General features: G+C 41.1%; 2 protein-coding genes across 3 annotated transcripts in view; both read left to right on the top strand.

The window, feature by feature from the left end:
- Positions 1-770, top strand: part of ehbp1 (EH domain binding protein 1) — a gene marked incomplete at its 5' end in the record, with an annotated part of 277,887 nt that extends 277,117 nt beyond the window's left edge. Inside the window, one exon of the mRNA XM_042317637.1 lies at positions 1-770. This exon is cut by the window's left edge and continues 1,019 nt beyond it.
- A 4,542-nt stretch (positions 771-5,312) lies between these two features.
- Positions 5,313-12,099, top strand: otx1 (orthodenticle homeobox 1). Of its 2 annotated transcripts, XM_042317635.1 has the most exons (5): positions 5,313-5,489; positions 5,600-5,698; positions 7,713-7,902; positions 8,504-8,655; positions 10,241-12,099. In XM_042317635.1, exons 3-5 carry the CDS (start codon positions 7,806-7,808, stop codon positions 10,988-10,990), a joined length of 999 nt encoding a protein of 332 aa, XP_042173569.1. In that variant the 5' UTR covers positions 5,313-5,489; positions 5,600-5,698; positions 7,713-7,805; the 3' UTR covers positions 10,991-12,099. The 2 variants fall into 2 exon arrangements, with proteins under 2 accessions (XP_042173569.1, XP_024265111.2); XM_024409343.2 differs by having other exon boundaries at positions 5,313-5,698.
- The last annotated feature ends 2,284 nt before the right edge of the window (positions 12,100-14,383 follow it).

A 14,383-nucleotide genomic window follows, 5' to 3' on the forward strand; every position in this document is an offset into this window, starting at 1 on the left:
AAACAAACAACAAAAAAAGAGTATAATTCACGAGATCAGTATTTTCAATCTATGTTTATTACTTGACTGTGTGTAATGTTTTAACGGTAATATCTCAAGATGCAGTTCATAAACCGAAAAACTGTTATGATTTTTTTTTTTAGTTCGCTTGAATGCGGTTAACCAAACATTTCAGAAGAAGAGCTGTCTCGGTGATAAGGAGAGGGGGGTAAGGGGGAGGGACGGAGGAAGAGTAGAGGGGTAAGGAGCAGAGCTGAGGCGGGGGTCGTGTCCAACATTTTGTATATTTCATCACCGCTCTGACAACGGCATACAAAAAACTTTTTTTTTCCCGGATCAATTCCGCAAGCAGTTGAAAGCAAAGAAAGCAGAATAACTTTTATTTAATTGCCGTTTTATAGTCGGTAGTAGGAATTCTACGGGCTATACGTGTTATTAGTGAACCAGCAACACGACACAACCATGTCATATTCTTGCATTTCTTGCTTTTTAATCAAAAGGGCGTTTTGTTTATATTTATTGTACACATACTGAAGAAGAGATCATGTGTTGCTTTTATTTGTGCTTCGATCTCCTGGTTCCAACAATAGAAATGTAATTATCAGAAAGGGCATATAGCCCATCAGATCATTCTAGTAGTTATATTTCTATCGGTTCCACTACATCCGAATGCAGCTGCTGTCTGAAACGTGTGAACATGTACCTGTGTGATTATTTATTCCACTGTCATAACACAAGTCTTCAATAAAGTCCGAAACTTTCATACTCCATTGCAGGTGTTTGGTGATGTGTTTTTGGAGCTCTGTGGAATAGACTAGGCTACTAGCTCTGTGGAATAGACTAGGCTACTAGCTCTGTGGAATAGACTAGGCTACTAGCTCTGTGGAATAGACTAGGCTACTAGCTCTGTGGAATAGACTAGGCTACTAGCTCTGTGGAATAGACTAGGCTACTAGCTCTGTGGAATAGACTAGGCTACTAGCTCTGTCGTACACAACTTTACCGGAGGCCTCTGAATATTGGAGGTCTCTGAAATATAATATTGAGTACTCTATTGGATCATGAGTGTTTGAGCAACAATTTAGGCCTATATTTGAATTGTCTTTTTTTAAATGTCTTTTCCTTGTAGCCTACAAATAATGAATAGTATTAGTATTGTTTATAATGTGACATTGTCTTCGTTTAATTTGTTACATCCTAGCTTCTGTGAAGTTTTAAATCGTTTTTAAATGTTGCATTAATTTCATTGTTTTGCAATATTCGAAATTTCTGAAATATTCCCCAACAACGAAGTAAGCCTAGTTAGGCCATAGTTGTTGCCCATTTGGTGGTAGGTGGTAGGCTACAAATTATGTTTGTAAAAGTTTTTCAAATGCTAGTGTGCTTTTCGTTGAAATAGATGAACAGAAGTGTTTTAATGTCTAACTGTAGACACTGGCGAGCCGCGCGTTTAGCCACGCTTATTACATACAGCTCTGCTGAATTCCCCTGCGCTTTATGCATGTTTATAAATTAGTATTTTCGTCCGGTTTTCTTTGAGCTCGATGCCGAGTAGCCTATATAGCCTTTTCCTCGGAGGAAGATTAGCCCAAATCACTTTGTACGGAGAACAGATGCTGTCCCGCTCTCCCTCGCCTGGTTTTGACGCAGTGGAAAAGGCAAGGGGGTTTGAGTTGAATTGGAGAGGCGCGGAGCTGGAGACCGTGTGGTGGTTTTGGAGCCATGGTCACAGGCAGCAACCACTCCCTCTCTCTCGCTCATCCATCCCCGATTAAATAAAGAAAATAGGTTTTGACAGCTGACCTCCTCCCTGGCCTTTCTAATACTTTCCAATTAATTTGCTGATCGGTTCCCTGCTTGGGACCGACTGTACATCCATACATATTACGTCCCCCAAGGCGCTTTGTTTCTAGGTAGTATTATACCGCAGTTATCACGGGTTGGCTATAATCTGTTGAATAAAGCTGCGCGCTGTAATGGCGGTCACAAACGATTACACCCCAGTCGGTGAAGGACATTTGTTTGTTGCCTTAACAAATCACAGAGCTTTGACGGAGGAAAAGGAGAGAGAGGTGGTGGTGGGGGGGTAGATTGTAATAATGCATTACAGTGGTGGTGGTGGGGGGGGTAGACTGTAATAATGCATTACAGTGGCAGCATGGAGTGTGTGATGTAAATGATGTGGTGAAGGTCTAAAATAACGGTGTAATTATTTAGTAATTTATCTACTCCGGCTGTTTAAACACACTTGGACTATTTATTTCTAATATCCTTCACGCTGTGTTTACTTATGTCCGAATTTTTGGTTCGGCTAAGTCTCGTTTTATGATTATGAAATAGATGTTTGATTAGCTTTGATTTTGGCCTATCCGTTTATTTATTGAATTATGCTATAAAACAAATTGTATGGATTTCCTATTGAAAATATGGAATAATAAACTTAAATGCGGAATATGGAACTTTAAATCGTTTAATTTTAGAGTAGGCGATTAGGCCTATATGAATTTGATTTATTTAGCAAAAAGATAAACACTTTGTCACCTTTCTCAATTTATAGCCAACTTGAAATGTGCGCTTTATGCTGCAGTTTATCCAGACTTTTAAAGTGTTCTCTTTATGTGTGTCATTTTCTAAAAGTCTCGATAAAAGACTAATCAGTCCAGATGATTGAATAGGATACATCGTATTATTCGGAAAGATTTCAATTTGTAATTTTCCAACAACTCAAAGGAATACTTTCTTACCTGTGTGTGTACCATGCATGGTCGCCTTATGATCCTAAATTAGCCAAGCAGACGATAAAAATACCTATAGTTTTTTATATATATAATATATACATTTTACAGCTAATATAAAGGAACGTCTGAAACGCGCATCGTAAACAGCATCTTTTGGAGCTCTGCAGCCGCGTGGTGTAGAATCCTCGTTGTGCGGTGCGAGCGGTTTGTCTCCAGAGTATTGTGGCTCGTGGAGGCTTTGAAGTCTGTGGCCTCACCTCGCAGGTGCTGGGAACTGCTCGGCCAGTCTGAATTATACCTTCCTGCGTCGAAAAATGTACCAAGGGACCCATGTAGCCCACCGTTCCCCTCTCGAGCTGGGTTCTTACAATATCGTATTTTATGCTTCATCGTTTTAACAAGCTCCGACAACATCCGCGAGCCCTTCTCTTCCTCTTCCAATCCTGCCGGCTAAAGGGGCAAAACTTTTTCCCCTCCTCTCCTCTCCTCACACTCGCTTCCTAATCCTAGGCTTTACGAGCTCAGCATTAAGAAAATTCGACAGCAATTTGGGATTAGACAAAATACTCTTATTACAAAAGGTTGGTGCAACTTGATAACTTGATACTTGTTCGGGGTTTATCACAGTCTCAACCAACATCAGGAGGAAAAACAAGAAAATCTGGCCTCAAATTTTCATGCAGAATTTAAGAATTACACGTCTCTTTTGTGTTGGGATTGAGTACTATATTTTTTTTGCATAATGATTTCACTCGTGGGAATGAAATCGTCCTCGTGGTTTGTTTGAGTGGGTGATGGAATTTAGTCCGGGCTGGGCTGGAGCCATGGTCAAGGCCTGGGCCTTCTCTCTCTCAATTCAAATTCTCTCGCTCTGCCTCTCGAGTTGTAATAACACCCGGGCCTATAGAGGCCACGGCATCACTATGCGTCTATATAGACATTCACACACAACTCAACAAATAACTTTCTTCCTCCTTTTCGTTTCCCGTCCACAGCAGCGTCTTTCTTTTCAAGTGTCGATGACTTTTTCTAAGCTATAGAAGGAACCGAAAGGCTGTCTGATTGGATGGGCCTATATAGTACACATGTCATTTCGTTCCTACAGGCCACGGTCACTTGCTTTGAACATTTGCTCGCTTTCAGCTCGCACCTCAAAATGAGTTGATTTTGTGAGATCAACAAAAGAGGCCGAGCGAGTTCTTATTAACGTCCAGCGAGCATCTCCTCCTCGCGACCCTTTGAGAAACGGTTATGGCAACAGTGCACCCCCCATGATATTCTGTTACGAGTATTTTGTTGAGGGCATTTCTTTACGAGGGGGGTTGCAAAGGGAGATTTAGCAATTATTGGATTTGATTCCGTGGCTCGAGAATGGATCCCGTCTTTTTCTTTTTATGTGTGCTGAATTCATTTCTGTTTTTCCTGGATCGGTAGAGTTTTCCTTGGTTTTCTTGTCTGTGAGTTGAAGGTCTATCCCTATTAAACTTAACGCCGACCATTCTGAAATGTAATTCTAAGTGGGGGATTAGAACTAATTCATATTCATGAGCTGGAGGTCACAATAAAAATGAAAATGGATCAATTTAACTTTTTTTCCCTTTTATTTACGTCACATTCTCTCTTTTGAAAGACATTCCTCAAATGTATTGAATGGAATATGTTTTTTTAAAGGATAATTTATACGTGCTTTCTCATCGACCGATTCTCTTAAGAGAAATGGGTTATATGTTGTTGGTCAACTAACCACGGAATTAGAATATAAATGTCTTGGCTTCTTCTGGCTGGAACAGCGCCATTTAATGTTTTTTTGTGTGACCTGAACATAAAGGCCCACACGCCCCGGCAGAAATATAGGCTGGAGAAAAAAACATCGACTTGCTTAAATGTGTATTATTTTTATGCTATTTCTGGTAGCCTATTAGTTCTGTGTTTTTGAAAAATATATATATTTTAAAAAGAAACATTGAATTCGAAATACCAAATGTTTTATCTGGACAAGTTAGACATCTCATGATGATGATTGTAAAACGTATTTTTCCCCCAGTTGTTGACAATGTTTAAACAAGTATATTCGACTAGATTATAGTTTGCATTTATTCTCAACCACAGATTAAAGAGTCGGTTTTGGGGCCTGTTCATTTGCACTGTTGCCGTTTCTTTTTGATAAAAGTATAAATAATAAAAGTCTATTTAAGAATACAATAATTGTCATTTCTGTCATGACCCTTTTTGGTCTCCAAAATAGGTAAACCTAGCCTATATAATATCTGCCAAATTGGTTAGATTAGAATTCCGTATTGCGTCAGGCTGTTAATTTGATGCGTAAATGGTCTGTTTAGACGAGTGCACTGCAAAAACTGCTCGTATGAGCCACTTTGCCAGTCTGTCTGAAATGTTTTCCGCTTTTGAGAATATGTCCGGGCTGGGTTTGTCCGGGTTTGTTTTCTCGACCGAAAGGGGAGGGGCTTCTACAGCTACTCTGAGCGCTGAGTGGCAGCCACCACTGTCTGTCAGAGAGAGGACGCTCACTGATTGGATAGAGTGGGCGGCTCGGCAGGTGTCCTACACTCATAGAGGGGCAAGGGTAGTGGGAATGTGATCAATCTCCATCCGTCTACATTAGCAATCACCTTAACACAGTGACAGACACCACGCAAAACTCAATCAAATTAGTTTGATTTATTTGGTTTTTAAAAACCCGGAAACCTTCACGATCGACTAACAGGGAAACAACGAAAGAGCACGCGCTGGGTGAGAAGTGAGAACCAATAGGCTACAGCTCTTCTCCATAATGCACAGTTTGCACTGTATTTGTTTTTGAGTTGCCGTCTTGAGTTCTCTGTCTTCGGGTTGCCATCCAGACTTCCTCGGTATTGGTGGATAGCCGCATTGGGTTCATCTGGTCGCCCTTACCAGGCTACTAAAGGAGAGAAGCTTGGGGACAGGAAGGAGAGAACAAGGTACGTTCCTTTAATGCTTTAGATTGAAGTTGGAGGATAGTTTTCAATCCTTCTTTGTGTGTAAATTAGTTTGTCCTGCATTTGAAACAACCTTTAGGCCAAATAAACACAGCCTGTATACATGTATCACTGTCTCCGATTGCCACACAACGCAACCAGTAGGAAATACAGGTTAAATAAAGTCCTATAACAATATGTGCGCGTTTTGATTCCTACTCCCATTGTCTAATCTATTATTAAATGAATGATCAATTAATACTTGTCAAATCCCCTGAGTGGGCGACTTCAAGTTGAATTCGATTTTTTTTTTTAAACGAGTTGTCAACTTCTTCGAATGTAACTAGGGCCTAATAATTTTACATTTTCATTTCAATTGAAGCATGCTATTTTCTTTTGTGTGTGTGGGGGGGGAGGGATAAAATGTCTAAACTACTTAGTAGATAATTGGAGAGGCGTGTATGGGGTTTTGTTAAATTTATTTTGCTGATAACGAGTCTTCTGAAATGTTCACCCCTGAGGATTAATCTAAATTCTAATTGGGTTCATTTGCACGAAGATGTCTCCTTTTCAAACCACTCCTTAAACAGAGCAGGGGCTGAAAATGTCGTTTTAAAGAACCGTCCGAATACACAGAAATAAGAGCCGCGGTTTGGGCCGCACAGCACGGGGGCCAGATAGTCATCTCGCTGAATAGAAGAGATGAGTTTCCACTCGTTAACGTCAATTTAATTTCCAGCTTTTTAATTTTGGATTGTTCCCCCCACCCCCCACCCCTCCGTGCACGTTAGTAGCCTAACGATAATTGGAAGTGGCAAGTGAAATGTTGGCTTCTAAATGTCAACAACCAACCGATACAGTGACGCGTGGCCATGTTTTTAGGTTCTACCTTTCCAGCTATATTGGGCTACTCAAGGACTCCACTTTGTACTTATGCTAAACTAACTCTTTTTTTTTTTGGTAATAGAATGAGCCCGAAAGCTCTAAATAGTAGTTGATAGTAAAACAATTGTTACCTCATGGTTGTCATTGAGGGCTCAAAGACTGAGTTTCTATTTGACTGTTTCAGTTTGAGAATAAATGAGACTATGGGAACGAGGCCTACTTACACGTACACAACCCCGGACCAGAGCAACTTTCTTTGGCCCTATCAAAAAAACATTTCTCAAACTGGAATTATTAACCTATAGCACCATAGTTTGACACAGCTCTCATCGAGCTATCTATATATATATATATCTATTTTCGGAGTTGATTTAGTTCGACAGGCTACATGCCACGGGGTAGAGACAATGGCCCATACTGACGGTGTGTAATTGAGTCCAACGGATTCAAGTGGGGTGCATATCAAGCCGATAGCCCAACACTTTGGCTATTTGTAACATGTTATTCAACAAGATGGACTAAACGACAAAAAGGAGATTATGCACAATTATGATGAAGTCAAATCTGGCCAATCCAGTTCAGACACAAGGCATCGGACGTTAGTTTCTCTTCAGGGTTCTGGGAAACGGGTTCTGGGAAACGGCTCACACATGTTCATAAAAAGTGAATAATGGATTTATTTAGCTCGTTTAACACCTTCAGATGTTTTGGTAGAATAGACACCAACAATACATTATGTTCCATGTCGACTAAACGACATTTAAAAAGACAAACATAAACCACGCAGTTTTAACCAACAACCGAATTCATTTCATGAATACATTTTTCTTAAGATTATGTTATATACATACACACATACACACACACACACACACTCTTCAAGATGAATCATAGTGAGTATTATAGTCGGGAATACTAAATCAGACCTGTACTGTAGGTCTACATTCAGAGAAGCAACGAGGAAAATATAATTTGTAGATCACGGAATGTCCAACTAAACAATATTTTGTTGAACTTTTGAAATCATAAACAGGCCATTCACAACGCATCTCAACGGAAGAAAAACAGCAGTGATCCAGCACTGATTTACATCGAACTATTTGTCTTAATCCATACATTTGTATTTTTGCAGTGCACTTGCATCGGCCCCTCTCTCGTCAAGCTGCAACATCGGGGGAAATCGAACTATTGGCAAGATCTGGGGGGACCCGTGACTGCCTCTAGCATGATGTCATACCTCAAACAGCCCCCCTACGGCATGAATGGCCTAGGGCTCAGCGGCTCCGCCATGGACCTACTGCACCCGTCTGTGGGCTACCCAGGTAGGGATAAGCGCCTCGCATCCGCCCGTGTTTGAGTGGAATGTGTTAGCAAAACAGGTTCTGGATGTCAGGCTAGCTCGGTGCACGGCCCGGGGCTCACACACTCTGACATGTCTCTCTCCAAATGGAAATGTAACCAATAAGGACAAACCTATAGTCCGTAACCAAACATACAACATGTCTGAACAGCCAATGTCCGCAGTGTACCTACCCGCTGCTGGTTTAGACCTGGTCCGGGCATGAGGACACCACATGTTGGATAAAGATAGTATTGATTCTGAACGTAAGAGGCTACAACTCGAAATAAAACTTTATTTGAAATAGATTTACGCATGTTTAGCCATGAAAAAGTGAAAATAAATAGCCTAATTGTGGAAACTAAAAATCGATTGTATTTTTTGATAGTTTAATTTTTGTATAGTTGGTAGGCTACATCGATATACAATTTGATACTTCTTATCTCATTATAACATAATGAAATGTTGACTGGGTAGGATAAAAATAGACTAGCTCAAGTGGCAGGAATTATAGTCTTCATATGATTCGTGTTTCTGCTCAAAATAGACAAATCATTTCAAATCTCTTAATCTCTCTGTTTCAGCGACGCCTAGAAAACAGCGTCGTGAACGGACCACGTTCACGCGCTCGCAGTTGGACATCCTCGAGTCGCTCTTTGCTAAAACTAGGTATCCGGATATCTTCATGCGCGAAGAGGTCGCACTGAAAATTAACCTTCCGGAATCCAGGGTCCAGGTAAAATGTCAACTTTTTTTTAAACGGCATTCGCTCTGCTTTTTGAGAGACAGCGATTCATTAATCTCAGGGATTGGTTCAAGGATTAGGGTTGTTGTAACCTATTCAATGACGCACAGTATAGCCGCACACCCCTGTAGCCCCCCTCTTATGTTCCATGGAAAAGATATACTTTACTTAAGCCATACTTCTCACGGCTAGGAGTTAGCTTCAATAGTGCCGCAATGACGTTTCCCTATAAAGTCATTGAGCTTGAATTAGTGATTTGGTGAGCTATTGACTGGGTAGCCTCTATATACATATAGTATTGGCTATACCACGTGACTATCTGAGGAATGCTGGTGTTTGTTATCTGTAGTTCAATAGTTGTTATCAAACCTGAATGCCATCCGGGGTAGTGATGACTAGACCTAAAATATGAACACCAATTAAAGGTTCACTGTTGGATGCCATAAAAACAGTCTCTTCCGCCACATATCCTAGTAATTTATTGGGTAAATGGCCTGACGTTTCAGCATCACTTTGCCTTCTTCAGGGTGCCGACATGTCATTTATTATTATTTTCTTCGATATAGCTTTGTTAAATTTAACATGAGTCTCTCACACACAGTCCTATAGGCTACTCATGTTCTGAGCAAATGGGTTTTAAAAGGCATGAGGTCGGCACCAAGGCCAACCTCTCACCATTTTTAAGTTGTTGTTAGAATGCGTGTGAAACCAAATGCTCTACATGATCCTCCCCTCTTGGTGCTATAGAGTTACTCTGCTCTGAAGAGAAACTCTATCACCTGTTATCTACAAGGGTGGCATCCCAAATGTCACCCTATTCCCTACATAGTGAACTACTTTTGATCAGTGCCCTATGGGACACCCTATGGACCCTGGTCAAAAGTAGTGCACTATGTAGGGAATAGGGTGCCATTTGGGACACACATAAGGTATGAAACTAGAGACTCATGCTGCTAGAAGGGAACAGGCCTGGGTGGAAATTAACATTGATACCTAATAACACCAATTTACCTCCATAATGTTGTTCTATCATGGCCTTTTCCCTTTAGAAATGTACTGTGAGAGCCTGTTGTATCGTATGGCTGGGTTGCTACCTCTTGGTTTGGTTCAGTTTTAATGGTTGATAGGTTCTGTTTGGTTCTAGGTGTGCTTTAACAGTTGATTCTCTGTTTGGTTCTAGGTGTGCTTTAACAGTTGATTCTCTGTTTGGTTCTAGGTGTGCTTTAACAGTTGATTCTCTGTTTGGTTCTAGGTGTGCTTTAACAGTTGATTCTCTGTTTGGTTCTAGGTGTGCTTTAACAGTTGATTCTCTGTTTGGTTCTAGGTGTGCTTTAACAGATGATTCTCTGTTTGGTTCTAGGTGTGCTTTAACAGTTGATTCTCTGTTTGGTTCTAGGTGTGCTTTAACAGTTGATTCTCTGTTTGGTTCTAGGTGTGCTTTAACAGTTGATTCTCTGTTTGGTTCTAGGTGTGCTTTAACAGTTGATTCTCTGTTTGGTTCTAGGTGTGCTTTAACAGTTGATTCTCTGTTTGGTTCTAGGTGTGCTTTAACAGTTGATTCTCTGTTTGGTTCTAGGTGTGGTTCAAGAACCGCCGGGCGAAGTGCCGGCAGCAGGCACAGAGCGGCAACAGTACCAAGGCCCGTCCGGCCAAGAAGAAGTCCTCTCCGGCGAGGGAGAGCACCGGGTCGGAGAGCAGCGGCCAGTTCACCCCGCCTGCCGTCTCCAGCGCAGTCTCCTCCTCTTCTTCCTCCTCCTCCACCAATCACGCAGGGGCGGGCCTCAGCAACACCTCTACCTCCATCAGCACCGTCTCGTCCATTTGGAGTCCCGCCATCTCCCCGGGCAACGGCCCGTTAACACCCGCCTCCGCCCCGCCGCTCGCCGAGCCCCCAGGACCCCCGTCCAACGCCTCCTGCATGCAGCGGTCAGTCTCGGGGTCGGTCTCGGCCACCTCCTCCTATCCCATGTCCTACAACCAGACGACAGGCTACGGCTCCTACAACCCTACCCCGTCCAGCTCCTACTTCAGCGGGGTGGACTGCGGCTCCTACCTGGCCCCCATGCACTCTCACCCACACCACCAGCTCAGCCCCATGACGGCCTCTTCTATGTCGGGTCACCCGCACCACCACATCAGTCAGTCTTCAGGACACCACCACCACCACCATCACCAGGCTTACGGAGGCTCTGGCCTGGCCTTCAATGGCTCAGACTGCTTGGATTATAAAGAGCAGACAGCGGCCTCCTCGTGGAAACTCAACTTTAATGCCAGTGACTGCTTGGACTACAAAGACCAGGCCTCCTGGAGGTTCCAAGTCTTGTGAGGACTACAAAGACCAGGCCTCCTGGAGGTTCCAAGTCTTGTGAGGACTACAAAGACCAGGGGACTCATGTCTTGTGATTGGTTTACTTTTTTTTCCTCCCTTCTGTATTTTCTCTCCTTCCCTATTTGGTTTCCTCACTCATCATTTGTTGATTTTTAAAGAGAAAAAAGTATATGAACTTTAAAAAGTAACAGCAATTATAGTTTGGATGGACAGAAGCTCATTGATTGGACTTATTTTTTATTATTTTCAATAAACGGTCCCTTTCTCGCTTATGAAAACAACTTGAGAGAGGGCTGTGGGCTTGATTGAAAAGTCGTTTTTACTTTTGTCAATGAAGAAATGTTTCGACCTTTTAACTATGGACTGTTTTAACAAATGTTGTTTCAACCAAACTTCTGTGACCACTAGCGTCCTCCTGTCCTGGCTCTGGCGATGCACTCATGTCTGTCTCTGGAAAGATGAGGATTTACCTACCGTCACCGTGCCAGTGCACGCGCTGCTTACCTCCGTCCATTTCCAATCAAATCCTGTTTTTATTTCTGAAATGTGTTATTTTTAGGATGAAAGAGATTTTAGTCAGCGACGTAAAGGCGTTGAAATGTGTATATATGTATTTGGGTCAGTTACAGTGACCACGTTTAGTTGGTGTTTCTGAATTTGAAATTGTTTAATAATAAGAACTTTGAAAAAACTATAGCCGATGTAAATCATTCCAAAGATAACGAATTGGCCATGAAGTTCCATTTTTTTTATATACGTTTTCCTCTATAGACAAAATGCATTAGACAACTTGAAATGTCCTGGAGAAACGAAATAAGAAAATATACAAGTAAAACAGGTATTAGAACAAGCTCAATCAGGACTGCAGTTTTTCAAAAGGAAAATATCTTTTTAAAAGTTAAAAATTATTTCAAACATACCTCCTGACTCTGGCATTTGTCAATCGTAAAATTTGACATATTTTAACAATAGCACTTGACTTCCTGTTGGAGTCAAATTAATCATTTTTAAGAATGTGGATTTGCTGTTCCAAGATGCCAGTGAAATGTTGAATGTATCTCAAGGCGAACACCCTTATCCATTCAATAAAGATACGTCAACTCATATTTCTTAGTGGATTCTGTGTTTGACCCGAATTAGCCTACAATTTCACCCAGTGCTTGACTTGGACTGATATAGGTGCCTGTACTGGTTTTATGTGCAGGTAGGCATAGCCTATGCCCTAATTTATGTAGGATTCCTGTTTCCATGTAAACAAGTCACACTTTGTTTTATATGCGTGTTGAACTGTTAATTAGACTAAGTGTAGGCCTAACGGGGTGAATTGATGCAAATGACTCCCATAATTAAAACAAGTTAAAATACATCGTGTAGGCCTACAGGACATGTTACATTTAAGAGTGTTTATTTAATCCCTGTGGTCAAATTGAAACGCTGAAATCACTTATTGCTTTAGGGAAATTAAACGTATTTTTTTTTTGCATGCAGCGTTAAAACGCTTGAAATATTGAGTCTGTCACATTTTGATCACGGAGTAATTGAATGCGCATATAATTACAAACGTGCGGTTTTTCAGTGTAGCGCCGAGAGTCGCGTTTATTCAAAATAACCTGGAAGAATTTCACCGCCTCTGATGCGGTAATTACGTAGGTGGGGCCGGGTTAGCGGGTCAAAAAGCGGAGAGGGAGGCAGCTCGAGGGCATAAACCCATTAAAAAAAGGGAAAATCGGCGGCGTTTTGGCAAGGTTGTTAAGACGTGCATGTTTTAACAGTGTGCGAAGGCCACGCGGATAATGATACTGTCAGAGGAAGATCCAACATTGTTGAACTCTGAAGGCTAAGACCAAAAACAATCTTTGACAAGGCACCGTTCTTTATTAGTTTTAGGCTTTGGAGTTCTAATAGTTTGAATTGGACTATTTCATTTTAGCGGCACAGGATCTTTCTTCTAGGAATACAGGCATAATGCACAGGCCATCTATTTGCAACAAACCTGAAAGTTGATTAAGGGACCTATCAACAAATCCCAGATTGCCCCTTTAATGATGAATAGTATGCAGTACCAGCTAAATAAACACACTGGTGTGCGTCCCAAATGGCACCTATATTTCCTACATAGTGGAGATAAAAATGGAATAGGGTTCCATTTGAAATCGGCAGCCTCTTGCTAACTAGAACATTATACATGTTTGTTCGAGTATGTCCACGTGCGCTTTGAGACATCTGCGACACCGCGAGTGTACACAAACACGCGGGCAGGATTTGTTAAATCTGCATCAAACAATTGCAACCAATCTTGGGTATTTAAAAAAAAAAAGGAATTCGAGTATTCTCGTAGCCTCGTGCTCTTACGTGAAACACTTTCCAACAAACACGACCAGGACTTGAGAATTAGAAATTGGATTTGGCACAACGGACTTGGTTTGACGCATAGGTCAGGGGGAACATTCGATTTAAAACATTTTTCAGAACGGTGAATTTCATGGTCTCTTACTTTATAATTTCGTTAAATAAATAGTTGCCTATGTCTCCTATATTTAGACGATTAATAAACATAAGGCTACCATTTCGTTTTTAAAATACTGTTGGGACTTATTAATTCATAAGATTTCTCTAATTATGTAAAAAGTAGATTATGTAATGTGTTGCCCTATTCGGTTTAAACTCGCATATTCCATACTCTCTCACTATCTACCCTGTGTTGTCCATTACTTCTGTATAAACTAATCACGCAAGGGATAAGAGACTGGATTAGCTTGAATCCGTTTTGTTTTAAACATCCACCCATGAAATAAAATAAAGTCATTTTCGTTCAGACATATACATGCTACATAATAAAAATAAATACTGTAAAATATGACTAGGATAATTGGCTTTGCACATGTTGGCAATGGCAGCGTATGTCAGTTACACAACTTCCGATACAGCAATAGAATAGCATGTGCCGTTTCATACAGAAAACGAGGCATGATTCAGTGAATGTTGCCATTTTAATTGCATCAAAGGAATAATCTTGAATGGCTTTTCAAATCCTGTTAATTCTAATTTATGTCAGGTAGATAATGCGAGCAGGCTTGGCTACTCGCATTGCTTATACAAAACATCGGTCTTTTCAAAGTCTCAAAGCTGCAATAAAGCTGCTTTTAAGCCGGCAGCCCAATTCGGATCTTTTACCCCAACTAATTGATCTTTTGACCAATCATAGCAGCTCAAAAATGATCTGACGTGAAAGGACTTGTGATTGGTCAAAAGAGTATAATATTTGGCTGCCTGTGTAAACGCAGCCTTAAAGAGACGATATATGCAGCGTTTACTGTAAGGGATTATTTCCGCTGTGTTTACACAGGCAGGCAAATTCTGATATTTTTTGCCCTATTATTGTCAAAAGAA

This window comes from Oncorhynchus tshawytscha, unplaced genomic scaffold (genome assembly GCF_018296145.1).
Source record: "Oncorhynchus tshawytscha isolate Ot180627B unplaced genomic scaffold, Otsh_v2.0 Un_contig_1390_pilon_pilon, whole genome shotgun sequence".
NCBI classification, from domain to species: Eukaryota; Metazoa; Chordata; class Actinopteri; order Salmoniformes; family Salmonidae; genus Oncorhynchus; species Oncorhynchus tshawytscha.

Bases quoted from the DNA above. Each gene is read 5' to 3' on its own strand.
- otx1 (XM_024409343.2), top strand. From the start codon at position 7,806: ATGATGTCATACCTCAAACAGCCCCCCTACGGCATGAATGGCCTAGGG. The intron at 7,903-8,503 runs GTAGGGATAAGC...TCTCTGTTTCAG, and splicing joins CCCGTCTGTGGGCTACCCAG to CGACGCCTAGAAAACAGCGT. The intron at 8,656-10,240 runs GTAAAATGTCAA...GTTTGGTTCTAG, and splicing joins TTCCGGAATCCAGGGTCCAG to GTGTGGTTCAAGAACCGCCG.